The 20,099-nt window shown below is 46.6% G+C and overlaps 1 protein-coding gene across 1 annotated transcript; it reads right to left on the bottom strand.

Annotated features, from left to right (window-relative positions):
- Window positions 1–2,111: 2,111 nt before the first annotated feature.
- Window positions 2,112–11,994, bottom strand: GUCA1B (guanylate cyclase activator 1B). Its single transcript, XM_019738344.3, has 4 exons — window positions 11,687–11,994; window positions 4,680–4,829; window positions 3,384–3,504; window positions 2,112–2,667 (listed from the first exon to the last, which is right to left on the bottom strand). Exons 1-4 carry the CDS (start codon window positions 11,891–11,893, stop codon window positions 2,540–2,542), a joined length of 606 nt encoding a protein of 201 aa, XP_019593903.3. The 5' UTR covers window positions 11,894–11,994; the 3' UTR covers window positions 2,112–2,539.
- Window positions 11,995–20,099: the final 8,105 nt, after the last annotated feature.

Below are 20,099 nucleotides of genomic sequence, written 5' to 3'. Positions count from 1 at the left end.
GATCCTTAACTTTGAACATGAAAGAGGAGTCGGGGGTTGTGTGTGGAGAAGAAGGTGACGTGTGTGGGAGGTTGGACGTACATGCTATGTGATGTATGTGTGTTACATGTAGGGGCTGTGTAATGTGGGGAGGAGCTTTCTTAGTTGTAAATTGAGGGCATCTCTTAGGATTTACATTTTACCAAATTTGAAATAATAAGGGGTCAACATGTCCATTTTTAGGGCGCATCTCCCAGGGCCCCAGTTATAGGAAAAAAACAAACTCCTTCAAGAAGTTACAGTGTTACCAAGGAGACAAAGATGGACTGTTTGGATGGCAGTACAGCTCTGAATCATGACTGACTGAATGACCAGGCATGCTGTGTGTACTCAGGCCTGGTCATTTACTCGGGGAGGGTCCGTTTTGATTGGATGTTGGCCAAAACATGAGAGAAGGTGGGGTGGTACTGTAGGAAGTCCTCCTTTATCCCAAGGAAATCCTTATTTATTCAGAAGTGACTGCACAACACCCCATACTTCCCCTGCTGGCCCCTGGGTGGCATGCGGTGCTGTGTGGTTTCCCACAGGTCTGTGACTCATTGCATGTGACCTGACCATCCTTGGTCTCACTGAAATCCCTCTTGCTGCAGTGACACCTGACATCAGTTAGGGAGTGGAGCAGTCTGCTTTGGGGGGGGCATCATCCCCACTCTTTGTACACCCCAACTTTAGGAATACCTGTCTAAGAACCTGAGGAGAGACAGAGGCTGGAGCAGCTGTGCCCATTTTTTCAAAGATGCTCTTTCTTCTGTCTGGACTTTGAGGTTTCACTTCAGCTGGGTGTGAGGGAGTGCGGGGGATAAATAAAAATCCAGGGCGGGAAGGAGAAAAAAGGGGAAAGGGGAGTGAAGCCCCAGGTTGCAGAGAGCTTCCTGGAGAGACGAGAGGGTGTGCTTTGCTCACCCCCGCCCTGTCCATCTCTTGGACCGCCTCAGACTGGGAAGCCAGCCAGGGCCTGAGCACAAATGGAGAGGCAGTGGAGGTCAATGCCAGGGCAACGTGGAAAAGCAGGGAGTGGACATTTCTGCTCCTTCTCTTGGTGACTGCCTCTTGGGAATTCCTGAAGGTCAGCATTGGGAGGGTATCCGCCTAGAATAAGGACAACACTTCCCCAACCTCATTTACATACCACCTCCATGTTTCACGGCATATCTGGATTCTTACTTTTTTTCATCAATGAATTTTTACCCAAAATTTATTCCTAAAGGATCCTTTCTATATGAATATCATACCTATGAAATCACATGTTCAACAAACTTAGTTTTATTTTTCATACGTCAACATGAAAACATAGCTATTCAAGGTAAAGCAAGTGTTTTTCCAAGTGCCACTTTAAATGGTCTCACAGGGGTGACACTGGTCCAGGACCCTGGTTTTTAATTTGTGTTTTCAGAGGTGCCTCTGGCTCCAGGGGTGGGAGGGGTCTGAGTTGCTCAGCCCCCCTTTGACCAGAGCGGCTCCCTTTTAATCTAGTTTCTATATTGGGGTTGCACACAACAGTTTGTATAACAAAAATAAGTCCACATCTAAAAAAATAATAATCTGAAAACTGCTGGTCTAGTCCAACCAGCTCACTGTGTAGAGGAGGTACCCAAAGTCGGGGCAGAGAAGTGGCTGTCTTGGGTCACATAGAAGTTGGAGGCAAAACCTGACCTCAAACCCAGATCATCAAGCCCCCAAGTCTCCCCCAGAGACAGGGAAGGTTTCTCCATCCGTGAAGAAGACACGATTCAGCTTGTGGCTGGAAAGCGTGGAAGGTCCATGCTGGGGAGGGGATTGGAGAGGAGAATGTGGGGGATGGGGGAGGTCGGGATGGGGAGAAGAGGGGTGGGGAGGTGGAAGCAGGGGCTGGAGGAGCAGTTCCAGGGCAGAGCTGAAACAGCCCCTTTAAGGGCAGCTGACCCCTCCAAGGGCAGGAGACCACAGCCTGATTTGTTGTTGCTTTCCCTTGTTGACACCCTTGGTGGGGACAACTTGGGGGAAAGGAGCCCTGCATCCTCTCATGAACACTCGTCAGGATCCTGGAGGGATGTAATTATTATCCAGCCCACCACCTTTTCTTCAGACTCACCACCTTCCGGCCCCCGCCTTCTACCACACTGCTTCACACTCTGTGGGCTCCCTCGTTGTTAATTTGGTCTATGGGACCCTGCCTCTCCCCCTGCTTCCAGCTAAGAACCACGTAGGAATTTGTGGGAGTCCCACAACCACCCAGCCAAGGCATAGTTCTCCCAGAGGCAGCTGGAGGGGGTGAGTAAGCCATTCCCTTCACCACCCTAGTAAATCCTGCCAACGGACTGTGCCCTGTTGACAGCTTCAGACCAATAACCCCTCTCCCTCCCCACACAACCTCACCCCCTTCACAGGGCTGCCAGGATAAGTGTGGGCATAAGCAGGCTGAGCCAGGGGCCCTCCCACTACTCCGGAAACCTGGTGAGCCCAGAGTCTTGGGGTGGGGGGGGCTGTGGACTCCTACAGGGCTCCCAGGGTCCCAGACCCCTCAGAACATGGCACTTTTCCGCCTCTGCTGAGAGATCCAGCCCCCAGGATTCACATCCATCTGCAGCATCTTCGTCACCCACTTGTCACGACGGGCCCCTTCAACGAACTCATTCAGAGACAGCTGACCTGAGCAAGGGGGAGGAGACACAGTCATGCAGGAGAATGGAAGAAATGAGGTTGGGGGCAAGAGGAGAAAAGGGTGCGCCTACAGCTCTTATCCAAACAAACCTGCAGCCTCAGGGTCTAAGCTTGGGGCCTGTCAATTCTCTGATTCTCCAGGAATCTCCTGACACCTACAAGGGTTCCTTTAAGGGGCTTTCTTTGCAAATTAATTAAAGTTTTACTTTTGCTCCTGGTACCTTTGAAATGTTCTTCAGGGGGTCTTCTGGGTATGTTCCCAAATAGCTCCCTCCCTGTACAGCCTTGGGGCTGGGCATCAAGCTACAGGAAGGAGAGCCCCAGTAGCCTTAATGGAGGCCTACCCTATACCTGGTACTTAAATACATTGCTCCTTTTATTCCTCTCAGCATCATTATCCCCATTTTCCAGATGAGGAAACTGAGACCAAGCTGAGAGGTTACATGAATCATCCTGTCTGCCTGACTCCAGAGCCCCTACTCTTCCGCTATTCTTGCCTGGCCTCCATCAGCAACTCCAATAGGAGTTTTAATCACTCTTACAGACATCACATGCTAGTGACGCCCTTTGTAATTTCATGTAGTCCTCTCCACACCCAGTTCACAGATGAGGACACCAGTTAGGAAGAGGAGAGCTCTGCCCAAAGTCACATGGCCAGGAAGCGGGGGTGCTATGGAGTGGGCCACCATCTCTGCCCCTGTTACCATCGCCATTCTCATCCACCAGAAGGAAGATCCTGTCCACGACCTCCTCTGGCGTGAGCAGCTGGCCTTGCTGCTCGGAGTCCATCTCCACCCTGCAGGCTTTCTTCAGCTTGTAAATCGCCTGCCAGAGAAAACCCAGAGGCATTGATGGGATCCTGCAAACTCCACCTCGCCCTCCCCCCCAACCCATGTCCCTCAGCACTGTGTCCCCTGTAGGCCGTGCATCTGAGGACCACAGGACCCAGATCCAAATCAAAACTGACCTGTCCTAAGGCTATTCTCTCAGGGTCCCAATGGCCTAGTTCCAAGTGAGGACTTCCTCACCCCACATACCGCCCCACCCCGACGTCATGGGCGTTTCCACTGTAAGCGCCAGAGCTGAAACCTAAAACCGCTAATGAGGGATGTATCTGTCATGGTCTAAACTGCACTTTACAGAGGAAAATGGAGATTCGGAGAGGAAAAGAGAATTTAGTGTATTTATGGATGTGTGTGTCTATGTGTGTGAAATAGGATCACAGGAGATTCAGGTGTTTGGACTAGATGGGACGGGGAAGAACAGGTTTCTCCTTTGCCCTGTTCCCTGTGCCAGTGAGGCAATGTTTGTGAAGTGAAATGGGGACGAGACACACAAACATGAGGATTAAGCGTAGTTCCTCGACTGGACGCTCTCTGCCGCCGCTCACGGCAGCCCACAGCATCTTAAGCCAACCTCCGGCTGCTCATGACAGCCCAGCTCCAGGGAGAGCTGTTGTTCACAATCTTAGCTGTAGAGGGCGCGGCTCACTGGCCCCTGTGGGAATCGAACTGGCGACCTTGATGTTCGAACACCACTCCAACCACCTGAGCCACTGGGCGGGTCCTTTTTTTAATTTCTTGAGATGATTTCTTAGATCATTGATTTTCCTCCTCTCTTATTTTCTAATAAATACATTTGAGGCTATGTATTTGTTTCTACAAGCCCAGCTTTAGCTGTATTTCACGTTTTGTTATGTTTGCATTAGTATTCAGTTTCAGTTCACAACAGTTTGAGTGCATGAGAGAGAGAGAGAGAGAGAGAGAGAGAGAGAGAGAGAGAGAGAGAGAGAGAGATTATTTCTTTGATTCATAGCGTATTTAGAAGTGTTTTGCAAACACATGGGCATTTTTTTTGTTATCTCTTTGTAACTGATTTCTAGCCATGGTCAGAAAGCACACTCTGAATGACTTCAGGGCCTCCGCCAGAACCCCAGCCCCAGGAGCCCCTGCTTCAGCCCTTAGAGCGCCAGGTGCCTGACCCCACGGGCAGACACTGGCCTCCACAATGTCAAGCAGCTCCAGGCGGTCGATACAGCCATTGCGGTCCTTGTCATAGATCTTGAAGGTCCACTTCAGCTTGTGCTCCAGGGAGCCCCTCAGCACCAGGTTCAGGGCTGCCACATACTCCAGGAAGTCAATGGTGTTGTCCTGCAAGGGGAAGCGGGAGCTGTGAGCCCCCTCCTGCCCACTGCCCCACCTGCCCAGCGTGCAGGTGTGTGCCCTCCTCTGGGCTATCATTCTTTCCTACAAACTCAGGCCTTTTGCCACTTCCTTGCAACCCGTATGGCCTCTGACTCTGCTCGTGCTGTTCTCCATCCTGGCGTCCTTCCCCAGTCTCCAGGATCACCCAATCCTACCCGTCCTTCAAGGCTCAGCTCAAGGACCCCCCTCCTCCTGGAAGCCTTCCTTCCTGGCCCATGTCAGCCATAGGGTTCTCTCTCTCCCTCTTCTAACACTCACAGCTCCTGCTACCTATTCTGCACAGTTTAGGACTTACTCTGGCATTGTCGCCTGTTTCATATGTCGCATTCTCTATCTACATGATATGCTCCTGGAGAAAAGAGAGGGGTTTACATTGGTTCTGTTTCTCTTTCACGCCTAGCACAGTGCCACTCATGCCCAGAATCGGGGTCTTATAAATATTTATAAATCAATGACTAAATGATCAACTTAATGTGGATTTGAAATCAAGGTAGTTTTGAAAGGAGATTAGAAAGCAGTGTTGGCATTGAAAGATTCCTTTGCACATTTGTTTGCTCTGAGCCCAAGGGCAGGTGGACAGAGCGGTGGCTCCAATCCCCACTCACCTCTATGCCCAGGTGGACATTCAATTGAAGAACAGGCCTGCACCCCCACCCCCACCTAGGAAGGCAGGGGCCAGAGCTCAGGTGTTCACTGCCCAGAGGATGGAGAAAGGGCAAAGTCCACTTCTAAGGTGACTCTGACCAAGAAACAGAACCTTCCTCGAACAGAAATGGGACAGTGACCATTATTCCCAAAGCAGTAAACAAGAAGTAGGGGGTGACCAAGCTTCGACTCCAGAGGAGTTTGAGGTGAGAGGCTGGTGGTGGTGGGTGCAGTGGGTCTGTCCGGCCAGGGTCTCGGGCTGAGCTTCCCAGGCTGTTCCCACATACACCTCGTGACCTCACGTATTTCAGGGTGGGGAATACCTCTTCAAATCCAAAACCTGAGTCATCGGCTCCCCCAAGAGTGTCTGTCATTCTAATGAGTGTAATCAGAAATGACATTGCTGGCTCAGAGCACCTCTGTCCCACTGGGTCAGGTCACTCGGAGACGCAGCCCGAGATAGGGGTGCCTGTGTCAGCAAGGTGTGAACCAATAGGAAAACAGGGCAGAAAATGAGGGAAATTGCAAAAAAGTCTAAGGAAAAACCAAGAAGAAAATAAAATGAGGCTACCTCAGCTCCTGAAGTATTTTATATCTTTTATATAATTCCTTCTGGCCCTCCACACCCCCCACTATTTATTTACCTAATTGAGGTCAGACTGTAGCTATAGTTTCATTTCCTGGATTTTTTTTCTTTTTAAATGTCCCATGTCTTTAAAATTATTTAAAATCTTTTTTTTTTTGTGGGGTACTGGGCAGTCCTTCTCGCGGAACATGGTTTTAATATTTTACGTTACCCAATGAACCTCTTCGGGCAAATACTATATTTTTTCTTACATCTGCAATAATTTCTTTAGGGTAGATTCTTAGCAGTGGTTGTTTGTTCCTCCCCCCACCCCCACTAGTCTTTAATGCACTGTTTTTGTGGATACAGACTTTCATGAAATTGTATCACATGCGTAGATATGAGTAACTATCAACACAAACTCTCCTCCGTTACGTCTTAGTAGTTGCATCCTTCTCCCAACTGTGTCACTCGGCAACCACTGATCTATTCTTCATCACTGTCACAGTTTCACTTTGAAAATGGAATAGAAATAGAATCATACAGTATGTAACCTTTTAAGATTGTTTTTTTCCCCCACACAGCACAATGCCCTGGATATTCATCCAAGGTCCTTCCGTTTTTATGGCTGAGTAGTACTCCACTGAGTGAATGGTCCCTCGTCTGTTTTCCATTCACTCACAGAAGGTTGTTTCCAGTTTTTTCGCCCAGCTTTCCTGAGATTGATTGCAAATAGCCTTTTAAGGAGCATTGTGTAAGTTTAAGGCATACAATGTAATGATTGGTTGTTCTTTAAAAGGCTATTGTCATTAGTAATTGTGATTTATTAAGCTTACTAAAAATAGTTCATATGTTTCTTTTTAAATAAGAGTTGAATAAGGAAATGTAGGGGGTGGCCGGTTAGCTCAGTTGGTTAGAGTGCAGTGCTCTTAACAACAAGGTTGCCGGTTCGATCCCCACATGGGCCACTGTGAGCTGCACCCTCCACAACTAGATTGAAACAATTACTTGACTTGGAGCTGATGGGTCCTGGAAAAACACACTTAAATAAATAAAAGTTAAAAAAAAAAAAACATGACTGGTAGGGACCATCTATTTTACATACCTCATCTCTCTCAGGTCTGTTATCCCCATTTAATGGGTGAGGAACCTGAGACTCAGAGGTCGAATAAATTGCCTAAGGCAAAGCCTTCCAAGCTACTTGTCTTCTTTAATTCATCACGTGGGGAGAACTTTCTTACTCCACTCAAGATCTATCATTGTCTAAAAACTGAGCCTGGTGTCCAGCACTAAGGGGAAAGAAACAACAACAACAACAACAAAACACGGGCAAATCCCTGCTCTCTAGATCTCTGGATTCTCCTCCATTCTTTGTCTAGAACCTTCTCAGAATATCCTCTCTCAGTATGATACACTTTCCACAATGATCCGGTGGAAATTCAGAAGAAACCACCCCACGATGTGCTTCTGTGGTATGTGGATTATTTTCAACGAAAGGCAACTTTAGCCACGGGCTCAAGAGAAACGTCTGCCCCTCCCTTAACTACCTAGAAGAACTTGAATTAGGGGTCTTGCCTATAATAAGAGATTATCACAGATAACCTCTTTTGACCTGTCTATAGGGCAGTGCAAACGTTTATGTAACACACATCTGCTCTTCCTACCATCCTGCAATGACCCTTTGAAGCCCCCGAGACACCTTACCTGAACCCTAGCTCAGAATGTCTCATATACCCATGTTCCCTTTCTGTCTCTGACTCTCTCACGTATATGGGGTTGCCATATGTATGCATGTATTAAAACTTGGTTATTTTCTCTTGTTAATCCAGCTCATGTCTATTTGATTATTAAATCAGCCACAAGAAAGTTGAGGGTAGAGGAAACTTTCCTCCTCCCCTACAATCCCTCTGTAATGTGCAAGAACAAGAACGCAGGACATGGAGAGGCCAAAAAGGAACAACAACGGAGCTATAGACAGGGGAGTCATATCACTATATTCTCAATAGCGCTGGTTGAGACACAAAAGCAAACATCTGTCAGTACCCCAACAGGGGTCTTCCTGCACCCCAGTCTCCTGGAGGCCGGGCAAGACACAGGAATTAGCATCCACAGGATCCGCAATCTGCCATCCATGCTTGCTAACCGAATGTGCAAGCTGCAATCCGCCATCCGCTTCTCTGCCCCCCAATCAACCCCTTTGCTAATAGCAATCGCACTTGCTAGCGTAGCCACGGCAGTTATATTAGTGGCTAATGGCTAACTGGTTACAGCTGATGGCCATCTGATCACAGCTGATGACCATCTACTACCTGTGCCAGCACCTTTCCACGTGAGGCTGAGAGCCTGGAAACTGCTCTCTGGGACTCTGTCTCCATACCCTTGCCTTACAAGACGCACATTCTAGAGTAGCCCCTTCCTGACAAGTGAGCTCACCTATGAAGTTACCACAAACCCCAGGACCATGTCTGGGCGCTTCCAGCCGGCGCTACTCTCATCAGTTGTGCGCCTGCCCTTAATTACCCACAGAGGCCCACGGTGATAGAAACATCTCTATCTACTCCAGAGTAAGAGCGGAAGCGACAGGTGTGTGATCTGCTCTGTGGGATTATCTGCCCTGTTTCTCCCTGAATTGGGTATTTGTGCACCATCCTGACCCCAACACAAGTTACATGAGGATCCCAAATGACATTTGGGCTTCATTCTCCGTTTTCTTCCATTCCAGTGCGTCACAGGGCAACCACCAGAGAGGAGTGTTACAAGGGAGAGTAGCAGCAGACGAGATGCTCCTCCCTCCTTGCCTGCACCAAACCTGTTTTCATCACCCCGGGTTTTGACATGTGAACTAGGTCTATGAGCTCTTTTTATTTTATTTGCCCCAGAAATCTCAGACCAGTTGCCCAGAAATGAGACTAGCTGCTATAAAAATTGTCAAGGTGGTTGGGGTGGCCGGTTACCTCAGTTGGTTAGAGCGTGGTGCTGATAACACCAAGGTTGCTGGTTCAATCCCCACATGGGCCACTGTGAGCTGCGCCCTCCTTAAAAAAAAAATTGTCAAGGTGGGAAGTGGAGTTGGGTGTGGGTTTGGAGAGAGAGACTAAGTGGGAAGAGAAAAGAAAGAAGGCTCAATCCCTGACAGAGGAACTTAACACACCTTCTAGGAAAGCTCTTCCTTCCAGTAGAATGCCAGCTAATAAATAAAGAAAGAAGGGACGGTGGAATTAGAAAATTATCAATGGATGCCAAACCTAGTAGATGACAATTTGATGAGCAACAGGATATTTACTTCGTCTGAAAGAACCCCCCATAAGATGCTTATTGATTACCAAGGAAGAATAGTAACTTTACAGTGAAGAGAAACATGGCCAACACCACGTGACCAAATGATGAAGTTAGTCACCACAGTAACGGGACAAACCAATGTGCCCCTTGATGTGATGCACTGAGGACAAATGTCACTTCTATGGCATTTTTGCTAGAAGTGTAAAACCCAAGTCTACTCACAAGACAGCACTGGACAAGCCCAAATAATTGGCGGTCTTCAAAAATGTCAGGATTAGACAAGACAAAGAAAAGCGGAGATTAAAGAGTCCAAATTAAAGACTAAGGAGAGAGAACAAGAAAATGTAATGCATCATCAGACTGAAAAAAAAAAAAAAAAAAAGCACTGAAGGACATTATCAGGACAAACTGACCAAACTTGAATGTGGATTGTCAATTAAGTAATAGAACTGTATCAGTGGTAAATTTCCTGATTTTGATAGTTGTATTAAGTTATTTAAAAGAATGTCCTTGTTCTTAGGAGAAGCAGACTGAAATACTTAGGGGTAAAAAAGGTGTGATGTCTCCAAATTTCTCTTAAAAAAGAAATATATATATATGAGAGAGAGAGAATGATAAAGAAAATAAGGCAATTGGATAAATTGTACATGGGTGTTACTTGTACTATTCTTGCAACTTTGTGTAAATTTGAAATCCTATCAAAATAAAAGTTATGGGGGTGGGGGGTGGGAGATGAGGGTAAGGGGGATCAAATATATGGTGATGGAAGGAGAACTGACTCTGGGTGGTGCACACACAATGGGGTTTATAGATGATGTAATACAGAATTGTACACCTGAAATCTATGTAATTTTACTAACAATTGTCACCCCAATAAATTTAAAAAATAAATAAAAATAATAAAAAAATAAAATGTATAGAGGAAAAAAAGCCATTGATTAATGTATATGCTAATTTGTAAGACGAGATAAGATAAGGGGTACAGCTATATTATGCCCAGGGATTTAATAATCTCCTTTGGATCCTGAATTGTTACATTGGAGCTTTAGATGAATATGGGGAAGATTGATATATTTATGACAATAAGTTTTTTTAAAAAATCATTTTCTCTCCTTCAGAAAACAAACTGCTTTCTGGGCAGGTGCACCTGCCTGGGGTCAGGACTTGGGCAAATCAATTCATATCCTTTTACCCTAGTTTTCTCATCATTTAATTTGAAGTAACAAACTGCTCGCTCCCTTGCAGGGCTGCTGCTGACTCAGAGACTGAGGAAAGGAGAAACTTTGGGAGCTCTGCCCACTCTGTGCCCTGAGAGGGAGCTTATAGGGTTCATCTCCAAGGAGGTTTGTGTTGCACTGAAGATGCTGCCCCCACCCTCCCAGCCCCCAGCCCGTGCTGAGGAGATAGGCACTGACTGGTACCAGGACCAGGTCAGACCTGATGAGGCATTCCCGTGATTCAGCCTAGAAAGTGAAGTTCTCTATGCACAGAGAAGTGGGGTGCTGAGGCTTTGTTATGATTAATTATCTAGGTCCAACCCCCTCCCCTTATCTGAGAGCTGAAATAGGTATTTGAGGCAACCCTAACGGGGTAAAGCATTACAGAAGCGCTGCACTGGATGACCTTAAGTAATAAGGGAGTTTCAATTTTTAAATTCAATTTCTAGGTGCGCATTTACAAAACGTATTATCTTCTTAGCTGCTGGTGTCCTTGGAGGGCTTAAAGAAACCCCGTGGTTGAATGACGTCATGGAATCTTCCACAACACAGAGTCAAAAGGGACTTTCGCAATAATGCATCGGATGTCCCAGTCCATGAAGGAGCCTTCTCCAGCATTCTCGGTGGGGAAGACCGACCAGTTTCAGTTCAAAGGACCCCAACGAGGGCGAGCTCACGATCTATGCCAAGATGGCTCGTCCTATTTGGGACAGCTCCTTTGCTCCTTATTGTTAGAGTGGCAGGGGCTCTGGAGGGGGAGAAACCAGGTCCTGGGGCTGCAGAGCCCTGGCTGAAATACACAGAGAGGACTGGCCTGTGTGCCCTTCTGCTGAGCCTCCCTTCAGCTCTCAGGAAGAAGAGAGAGGGAGAGTCAGATGAAAGCAGAGAGATGGGGAGGAGGGAAGAGAAGATGGGAAGAGACAGAAAGATGGGGAGAGAGAGAAGAGTTTTAGAGAAAAGGCGAGAGGACAATGGAGAGAAAAGAGCAGGAGGACTGGGGGGCTGGGAGCCCCCCCATCAGGGATGATCCTTTCACTCAAGGAGGAGAAATGTCCCAGGTGGACTGGCCACCAGTCCTCCCCTTCAGAGGGCCTTACCCCGTTCTTGTCGAAGGCTCGGAACATGCCCTCTACATACTGGGTGGCCTCCTCGTTGCCTGTGACCTTGAAGAAACGCTTAAACTCGTGCATGAAGAGTGTGCCGCTGGGACACTCCACCACGAACTTCTTGTACCACTCCTGGAGCTCTGCTACGTCCATCTCTCCCTCCGTCTTCACCTCCTCCCAGCTGAACTGCTGCCCCATCTTTGCCCCCAGGAATGTCACAGACCAAGCGTCGGTGCCTCTTCCTGGGCTTCTGCCGATTGATTCCTTAGGTTAGGGTCTTCTTCCTCCCTTTCCTTTGCTCAGCCAGCCTCTTCATCATCTCCTGGACAACTGAACATGACGGGCAGCGTAGGGGGCTGGCGACAAGGGGGCGGGACCAGGCCAGCTAAGCACCCTAAGATCATTAGAAGATGCCCCTGGAAGGTCTGACCTCCAGCCTGCTAAGCCCCCCAGTCTGACCCCTCCTGTTCATCTAAGCCACCCAGCAGATTCTGAAAGGGGGGGGGGACTGAGAGTTAGGCAGTGGGAGGGTGAAGACAGTTGGGAACAGGCTGAGACACTCCCATCTCATACATACTCCCTGTGCCTTTAGTTGGGTGCCACACAGCTCCGGAGAGGAGACCTTGGAGACACAGGAGACTCAGAAGTCCACAGAGGACGCAAGACCAACTCCTAGCCCATAAAATAGGGTTTGGTGGGGAGCTGGGGCTTACTCCTCCACGCGGTCTGATGAGAAGCAGCAGAATCTGTGATGTGAAGGGTACCAGCTGAGCAGATCTGTCCTCAGCCTAACTCAGTCCCCAGCACAATTATCTTTAGATCCATCACAGATCACACCGGAGTCTTGGAAGCTTCCCATTTTCCAGTTTAAAGTACAAATACTTCCCTCCAACACCCACCCTTCACCTAAGACCTAGTGGCTTTTCCTACTTTCTCTTCAAAATGTGAACATGTGAGTAAGATCTGGGAGCACGGCTTAACATCTCTCTGAAGTTTCTTACTTTTAGAGGAAATATTCATGCACATTGGTTTTTGAATCAATTATATACGCATGCTTATTTTAATGTAACATAAAAATGACACCTCCAAGCAAGCAGAACTCCTGGAGCACTGATTTTTCTGGAAGATTTTTAGGGGCAATCAGTCCTACCAGTGAGTCTTGTAGTCTCAGGGGCAACACTGCGTGTCTCCCATTGCATGTTCATCCTGAGTTGTTTTGCATATCTCCAGGTCTGACCTCCTCTCCCAAGGCTTTCTGCCTCCATTCATCTCTAATCTCTCACAGTTGTTTAGTTTCCTTGCCATTCCCAACGTAGGAACCTCACTTCCGCTGTCATCCTTTCAAGTGCTGATGAGTTTTTCTCCCACATCCCTCAGGGGCGGGAGAGTAGGGCTAGTTTCCTCCTCGTTCTTCATCGTTGCCTCCACCTTTTCTTTCTTCTGCCTCAGAAATGCCAGTCCCTCCGAAGCCACATCTGACTGGACCCCTCCATGTACTCATTCTTGTTGCCCTTGGTGACGTCACCAAGTGTCTCCAAGCGTCAGCTCAGAGTCATCTGCCTCTAGGTGGAGAGCCGGTTGGTTCATCCCACACTCTGGCCTCACAGGTCCTTGATCTCCTTTGTTCCAAAGAGTTTTTCTTCCAGGCCACCTTGGCCTCCCATCCACCTGTGGTCCCTGGACCAGCAGCTGCAGCATCTGGGAGCTTGTTAAAAAGACAAATCCTCAGGCCCCACCTCGCCTACTGAATCAGGAACTTTGGGGGTGGGCCCAGGAATTAAGTGTTTTAACGAGCGCTCCAGCTCTTTCCAATACACGCACAGTTTGGGAGCCATTCCCCAGGCCTGGCTATCAGGCATTTCTGTGCTCCCTCTGAAACATTCAAACATCATCACCACCTTTTATTCCAGCTCACTTATTCTAACACCTTGTGGGCACAGAGCCCAGAGTACAGTTTCCAGGCTCTCGGCCTCACGTGGAAAGGTGCTGGCTCAGGTAGTAAATGGCCATCAACTGTGGTTGGATGGCCATCATCTGTGGCTAGTTGGCCGTCAGCTGTAACTAGTGAGCCATTGGCCACTAATATAACTGCTGTGGCTATGCTAGCAGCAAATGGGGGGCTAGCAAGAAGATGGTGGCTGAGCTGGTAAGTGCGGATTGCAGTTGGCAGGAGAGGTCGGTTGGTAGAGAAGTGGACTGCAGGTTGCAGATAGTGTGGCTCCTGCTTCCTGTGTCTCCAATCCAGCTGCCAGTGACGCTATAGTGGTATGACTCCCCCATCTATGGCTCCGTGGGTGTTCCTTTTTGGCCTCACCATGTCCTGCGTTCTTATGTGGGGAGTGGGACCAGAGACCCTGCATGACACCCTGCATGACACCTGCCCTCCAATAACTCACCAGCCTCACTGAGACGGGCAACTTGTTGATCTGATTTTTTTTTTTTTAACATCTGTCACCTCCTGCAGAGCCTCGCTTTCCTCCCTATCCTTATCTACAGCCCAGCACTCTTGCCACTTCCTTGACCTTTGCACTCCTCTCTCCCTCTAACTACTTACTTGGCAAAACCTGAGCCTGGCTCAAGTTAACCACTAACTATGCACGAACACCTCACCTGCACCCAGGAGGCTGAACACGGCTGGAGAAAATCCTAAAATCATGCTGGCTGCACACCCGTCAAATAAAACCAGACGATCATATTACATACTCTTCCCTCCTGACTTCACTCTCCTTCTCCTGAAGATGACGATTCCGAGCTTCGCGCCCTCAAACCCTCCACTCACTCCCATGTTCAGCTGATGACCTTGTCATACGCTTCACTTCACAGACAAATAAATAACATCAGACAACCACCTCTCCCCACCACAGACACACTTCTCTGCATCTTGTACCCATGTACTGTGCCCTGTTCCTGGTTCAGTGGAAGTGGTGTCCCTTTCCCGCTTCCTCCACCTGTCAGCTCCTCCACTGGTTTTCTAGCTCTCATTGCTCTGCCTACGTAAGCACGTCCTACCCACAGTTATTCCTTTTCTGCATCCTCTGTTTATCCTTCCCTAATGGACCATTCCCACCTGAAGACATGCTTTAATATCATCTTTATTAAAACAAAATAATGTAACAAAAATCCTGCCTTAACCCCACCTTCATGGTCCCAATATGACTTTCATGGGCGACCACACTTTCACCTTCATAGGTCATAAGATAAATATGGATTACATACTATTTAAAATATTTTATCACTCATTGGTATAAAGATGAATATGATCCAGTCCTGTCCTGATTTGATTAAACTCATTCTTCCGATTTTCAAAGAAATTAAAACGCTTAAGAGAAATTAAAAATATTTTTTGCCCTCGGCACTCTGGTTCCCTAGATCCACTGGCCCCGCCCACTTTCCCTTCCACCTAATGTCCTAATTTCGGCTCCCCTTTCAACAAAACCCTTTGTGGCAGAATGTATTTTTCAAAAATGGCGCAGAAGTAGGTCTGGTTTAACATCTTCCTCCCATCAAGGGAGGAGTCCGTTTCTCCTCTTCAACCTGGATGGGACTCTGGCTACCTCACTGAAGAGAATGGGAAGAAGGGACAGTGACTTCCAAGGCGAGGTCATCAAAGGCAATGGGGTTTCTGCCTGGCTCTCTCTCAGGACTCGCCCTGGGAACCCAGCTGCCATGTTGAGAGGAAGCCCAGAGCACGTGTAGGGTTCTGACTGACAGCCTCAACCACCAGACGTGTGGGTGGGTGAGTGACTCCAGCCCCCAGCTGATCCCAAAAGGAGCTGACCATGTCCCCACAGAGCCCTGACCAAATTGCAGATTTGTGTGCAAAGTATAAATGTTGGCACTGTTTTAAGCCGCTAAGGGCGGGGTGTTTTTTAAGGTAGCAATAGACAAACCTGTTTTGTGTCCTGGTCGTTACTTCTTATTCTCACCTCAACTTCCTCCAGGTGGATGCTCATCCCTGTCACTCCATGGAAAAGGCTTATACAGTGGTCACCAATGACCTACTTTTCTCGCTCAACTTGCCAGCAGATTCACCAAATGAATCCTTTCTCCAAATACTCTCGGTTTCAAGGACCCCATACTGCTCTGATTTCACTGCAACCCCACTGATTGCCCACCTGCTTTGCTAGCACCTCCTCCTTCGTACCAAGTACCTGCCTGCGTGGGGCTTCCCAGGCTTGTGCTCAGTACTCTTCTCTTGTTTACTTACCTACACTCTCCCTGCAGGAACTCCTTCATCTCGACATTACATACTATTTGTAGGCTGATCGCTTCCAAATTTACATCTTCAGCCTGGACCTCTCTCTGTAACTCAAGATTCATGAACCAGCTGCCCACCGGACATCTATACTCAGATCGCAGACTGGCAAAGCCAAGACCAAGGCCAAATCTAAACTATTGATTTATTCCCCCAATCTCTTCTCCATGTCTCCACAACATTTACCCAGTTGTGCAGGCCAACATCTAAGAGTCATCCTTGAATTCTCTTTCTCTTAGATCTCATTTTAATCTATTAGTGGGTCATTCCATCAGCTCCACCTCCAAACTATATTCTGAATCCAACCCCTTTTCATCACCTCCACTCTGGCAACTCTAGCCCAGGCCATATCCTCTCACCTGGTCCCCGCAGCAGGTCCTAACCAGTCTTGCTGTCCCCTCTTGCCAACCTCCTCCCTACAGTCCATACCCAGCAACCAGAGGAGTGTGTTCTAAGGCATAAATCAGATCCTGTAACTCTCCTGCTCCACACCTCCTATGGTTTCCCATTTACTCTCAGCGTAAAATCCACACTCCTTCCCACAGCCACGACGTTACATGATCTAGCCCCTGCCTACTGTGTCTTCATGTTTCTCTGCCCTTTTCTGCAGACACACCAAGCTCATTGGGTCTTGCATTGATTGGTCCCGTGGTTTGCACTGCTGTCCCCCAGGGGGGAGACGTGGCTGCCTCCTTCTTGACATTCTTCCCTCCTCAGAGAGCACTTTCCCAACCCAACTTAAGTAGCCACTCAAGTAATTCTGACATTATCCTATTTCATTTTCTTCACAGCATGTAACTGCAGCTGAAACGATCTTATTCTTTTTTTCTCTTATTTATTATGTGTGTTCCCCATCAAGTATAAGATCCTTGAGGAGAGGGACTTCACCATATACACTGCAGAATTCCCAGTGCCTAGAACAGTGCCTGGCCCACACAAGGAACTCAAATACTTGTTGACTAAGTGAGCAAAGTGCTTGGCACAAAGTCAGCGTTGAGTTAAGGTGAGCTATTACTCCTGAATTTTAAAAGACAACTCCTTTTGACTCCTTTGAGAGCACCTGGGTTAGCAAACATTTGTTGATGTGAAAAGATAATGGGACTTTAGAACTGGAGGAGGCCTCGAAGATCACCTAGCCCAGTGATTTTCAACCTTTTCCCCATCTCGTCACTCCTGAAGACAAATGTCTCCTGCAGCTGCTGTGGCTCTGGTGTCACCCCAGCCAACTCTTCATAGTTATTGATATTTAAGTAACATTAAGGAGTGATTCAAGGACGGAACCTGTGCTCACATTAAGAAATTCATGAATGAAATATAACTTGATTTAGCCTCTGGCTGAGGAATCTCAAATCCCATTGGCTTTTCATGTGGGTCAGTGGCCCCTGACTTGCCCCAGAAATACCGCTGAGCTTGTTGAGCTATAAATATATCGTTTTAAAGAGGATTAGGGCTCCATAGAGAGAAATGGTAGCTTGGAGTCACAATAGTACGGATTAAAGGAGGGCAGCATCAGGAACTGAGCGGGGATTTCAGAGAGCCCTGGGGATCGCAGGCAGTCAGCCATAAGCCTGGCTCCCAGAATAAAGAAATGCTTGAGCAACAAGTCTACATCTGCTAAGCCCCAGATGGGCCTGGCCCGAAGCCCTACGGTAAATCACCTCCATGCCGGTGTTCTTGTGACCCGGTAGGTCCCTCCTTGCTGAAGCCTAAACTCGCACCCCCTCAGACACTCGGGATCTTGAGACCACAGGGAGTCCACTGTATATGACACTTTGTGTCATATACATACATCATATTCATACCAGTTACATATTTTATTCCTTACATTTTTTACTCCTAGTAAATCTCTTTACTTTTAATCTTTGGGGGAAATAAGTACATTTTGCTAATGTGAAAGGGGAAATCAATCTGGATTTCAGGTTTGCATATTCTGTATTTACTATGTGGACATCAGAGTCCCTCAGTCTTTAAAAATTAGGTTCTGGGCTGTCCTCGTCACTGACTTGAACTCAGACACGTCAGTTTTATCCTTTTTGTCTCAGCTTCATCTGTAAACTGTAAGGGTGACTGAGTGGGCAAGTCCTAACTCGGTTTCCTCCCGTGTGACATGGGGATGATAATAGTAACTACTTTATTGGGTTGTTATAAACATGAAGATAATATATGTAAATGACTGTCTATGGAAAATGCTTGGCATAATGTATGGTGATTATAATAAGCACGTTACATGTTTTCTCATCGAAATTAAACTTCGCAGCCACTCTAAGGTAAGTATTATCCTCATCTTGGAGATACTTTGAGGTCCTTTCCAGCTGGTTTTTAAACAGTACAGCACACAACTATCTGGAGTATCACCAAATCTGTGCTGCCGCCTAGTATTAACTATTATTTATTGAATGTCTATTATCTATGCAGTATTGTGAGGTGCTTTCTAAGTTATCTAATTTAACACTCCAGCCTCAGTAAGTAGGTATGATTACCCACATTTTACTAATGAGTAAACTGAGGCTCTGACAGAGTTCAGTATCTTGCCCAAGTTTATCGCAGTTAGTGGGTTTGAACTCTTATCTGACTCAGGTTTTCTGACTCCGACGTCCATGTTTTCCCTACTCTGCTACTCATTCGTGTTATAGTAAAACTAACTTAACATAACATAGGAATGGGGGAATGGTAGCTGGCAAATAGAATGTTAAGAAATTAGACTGCTTGTCCTAAGTTTGGGTTTACACTGAATTGTCTGGGAATTCCTCTATTGCCGGACATCAAACGGACTCCGATCCAGGAAAAGCTACCCTGCATTGGAGTCCAGGCAGAGATTTGAAGGCTGGCACTTTAGAATTTCTGCTTGCTAATTAGTTTTTCTAATTTAATATAAGTAATGATGTTACTGGTCAATATCTTTATTCCCCCAACAAATCACTGCCGACTCATATCTAGTATCATATAGGCTGAGGATACCAGAGAAAATCCCATTGGCCCTAGATCCTGTTTTTCATTACTTTTCAAGCATCTGCTTTGTAATGTACCCCATCAGTCTGACCTTTATCTCTTACGTCTGAAATTGCTATTTCAGAAGAAAGCAACGGGAAACGATCCTGAAGCAATGAAACAATGTGCTCAGCTTTAATAGCTGTGATAACATGGGACATTTGAGACTGAACTATGTGAACTTTTTATTGATAGTCGTGATAGATCATATGATCCATATTCGGAATAAGAGGAACTGGCTAAGGTTCAAATTCTTAGATGTCCCCCAGCCTGGGTGGGAAGGCCACAGAGCCAGTTGTTCATTCTTTACTTCTGCTCATTTCCATACTTGCAATGTTCATTTTGTGTCATTTTTTATAGATTTAAATAATTCAGTCATTTAATGATATTTTGCCTCTGATATATCTAGTATTTTCCCCAAGTCTGCTAACAAGATTACTAGAAGATGTAATTAAAGGAAGTGATAGAAAAAAAATTAGACTACTTGTTTAAAACAATATTTTTATATTGCTGTATGTATTTACTATGGCATGTCTACGTGACCAAAGGAACATATAATTCTCTTTGAAAGCACTGAAACTCGGCAGTGAACAAGTTTAATCTGTAGAGTCCTATCAATAATTTTAAACAGACCATAACTATTTTACTGAACATGAAAAGAAAATATACTTCAAATCAGAGAAAGCAACAATGAACTCAGGGCTACACCTCAATAAAAAAATAACCTCACTTTCTACCTGCCTTCTGGTTCATTCTATCATCAGGTCCCCTTTTCTCTCACCATTTCCCATCCTCACCACGGACAGAAAGTGAGACTTGGGCATTAGGGAATTAACTGTAAATTTCAGAATAAGCATTTTACTTGGGAAACCCAATTGAAAAAAAACCCACCTTTCTCAGCTTACCAGGGTAAAGAAGTTACCTTGTTTATATCAAGAAGTTGGCTTCAAATATGCCAAATACTTTTGTCAAAGAAATATTACTAGTTTTTGTCATGTGTGTAGTTTATTTGCGTCTTTATCTTAAAACAAGATTTTAACATATAACTTGAAGTGCTAAACTAAGAAATCTGGTTTACAGGTTAATTTAGTCAGAAAACAGCTGGAGATGGATCACACCTTCCAAGGAATGACTGGAGCTGAGTGTGCATAAATCATCCTG

The sequence above is a fragment of the Rhinolophus sinicus genome, chromosome 2, assembly GCF_057876585.1.
Source record: "Rhinolophus sinicus isolate RSI-liver-muscle chromosome 2, RSI-T2T, whole genome shotgun sequence".
NCBI lineage: Eukaryota > Metazoa > Chordata > Mammalia > Chiroptera > Rhinolophidae > Rhinolophus > Rhinolophus sinicus.
This window is presented reverse-complemented; position numbering and strand designations above follow the sequence as displayed.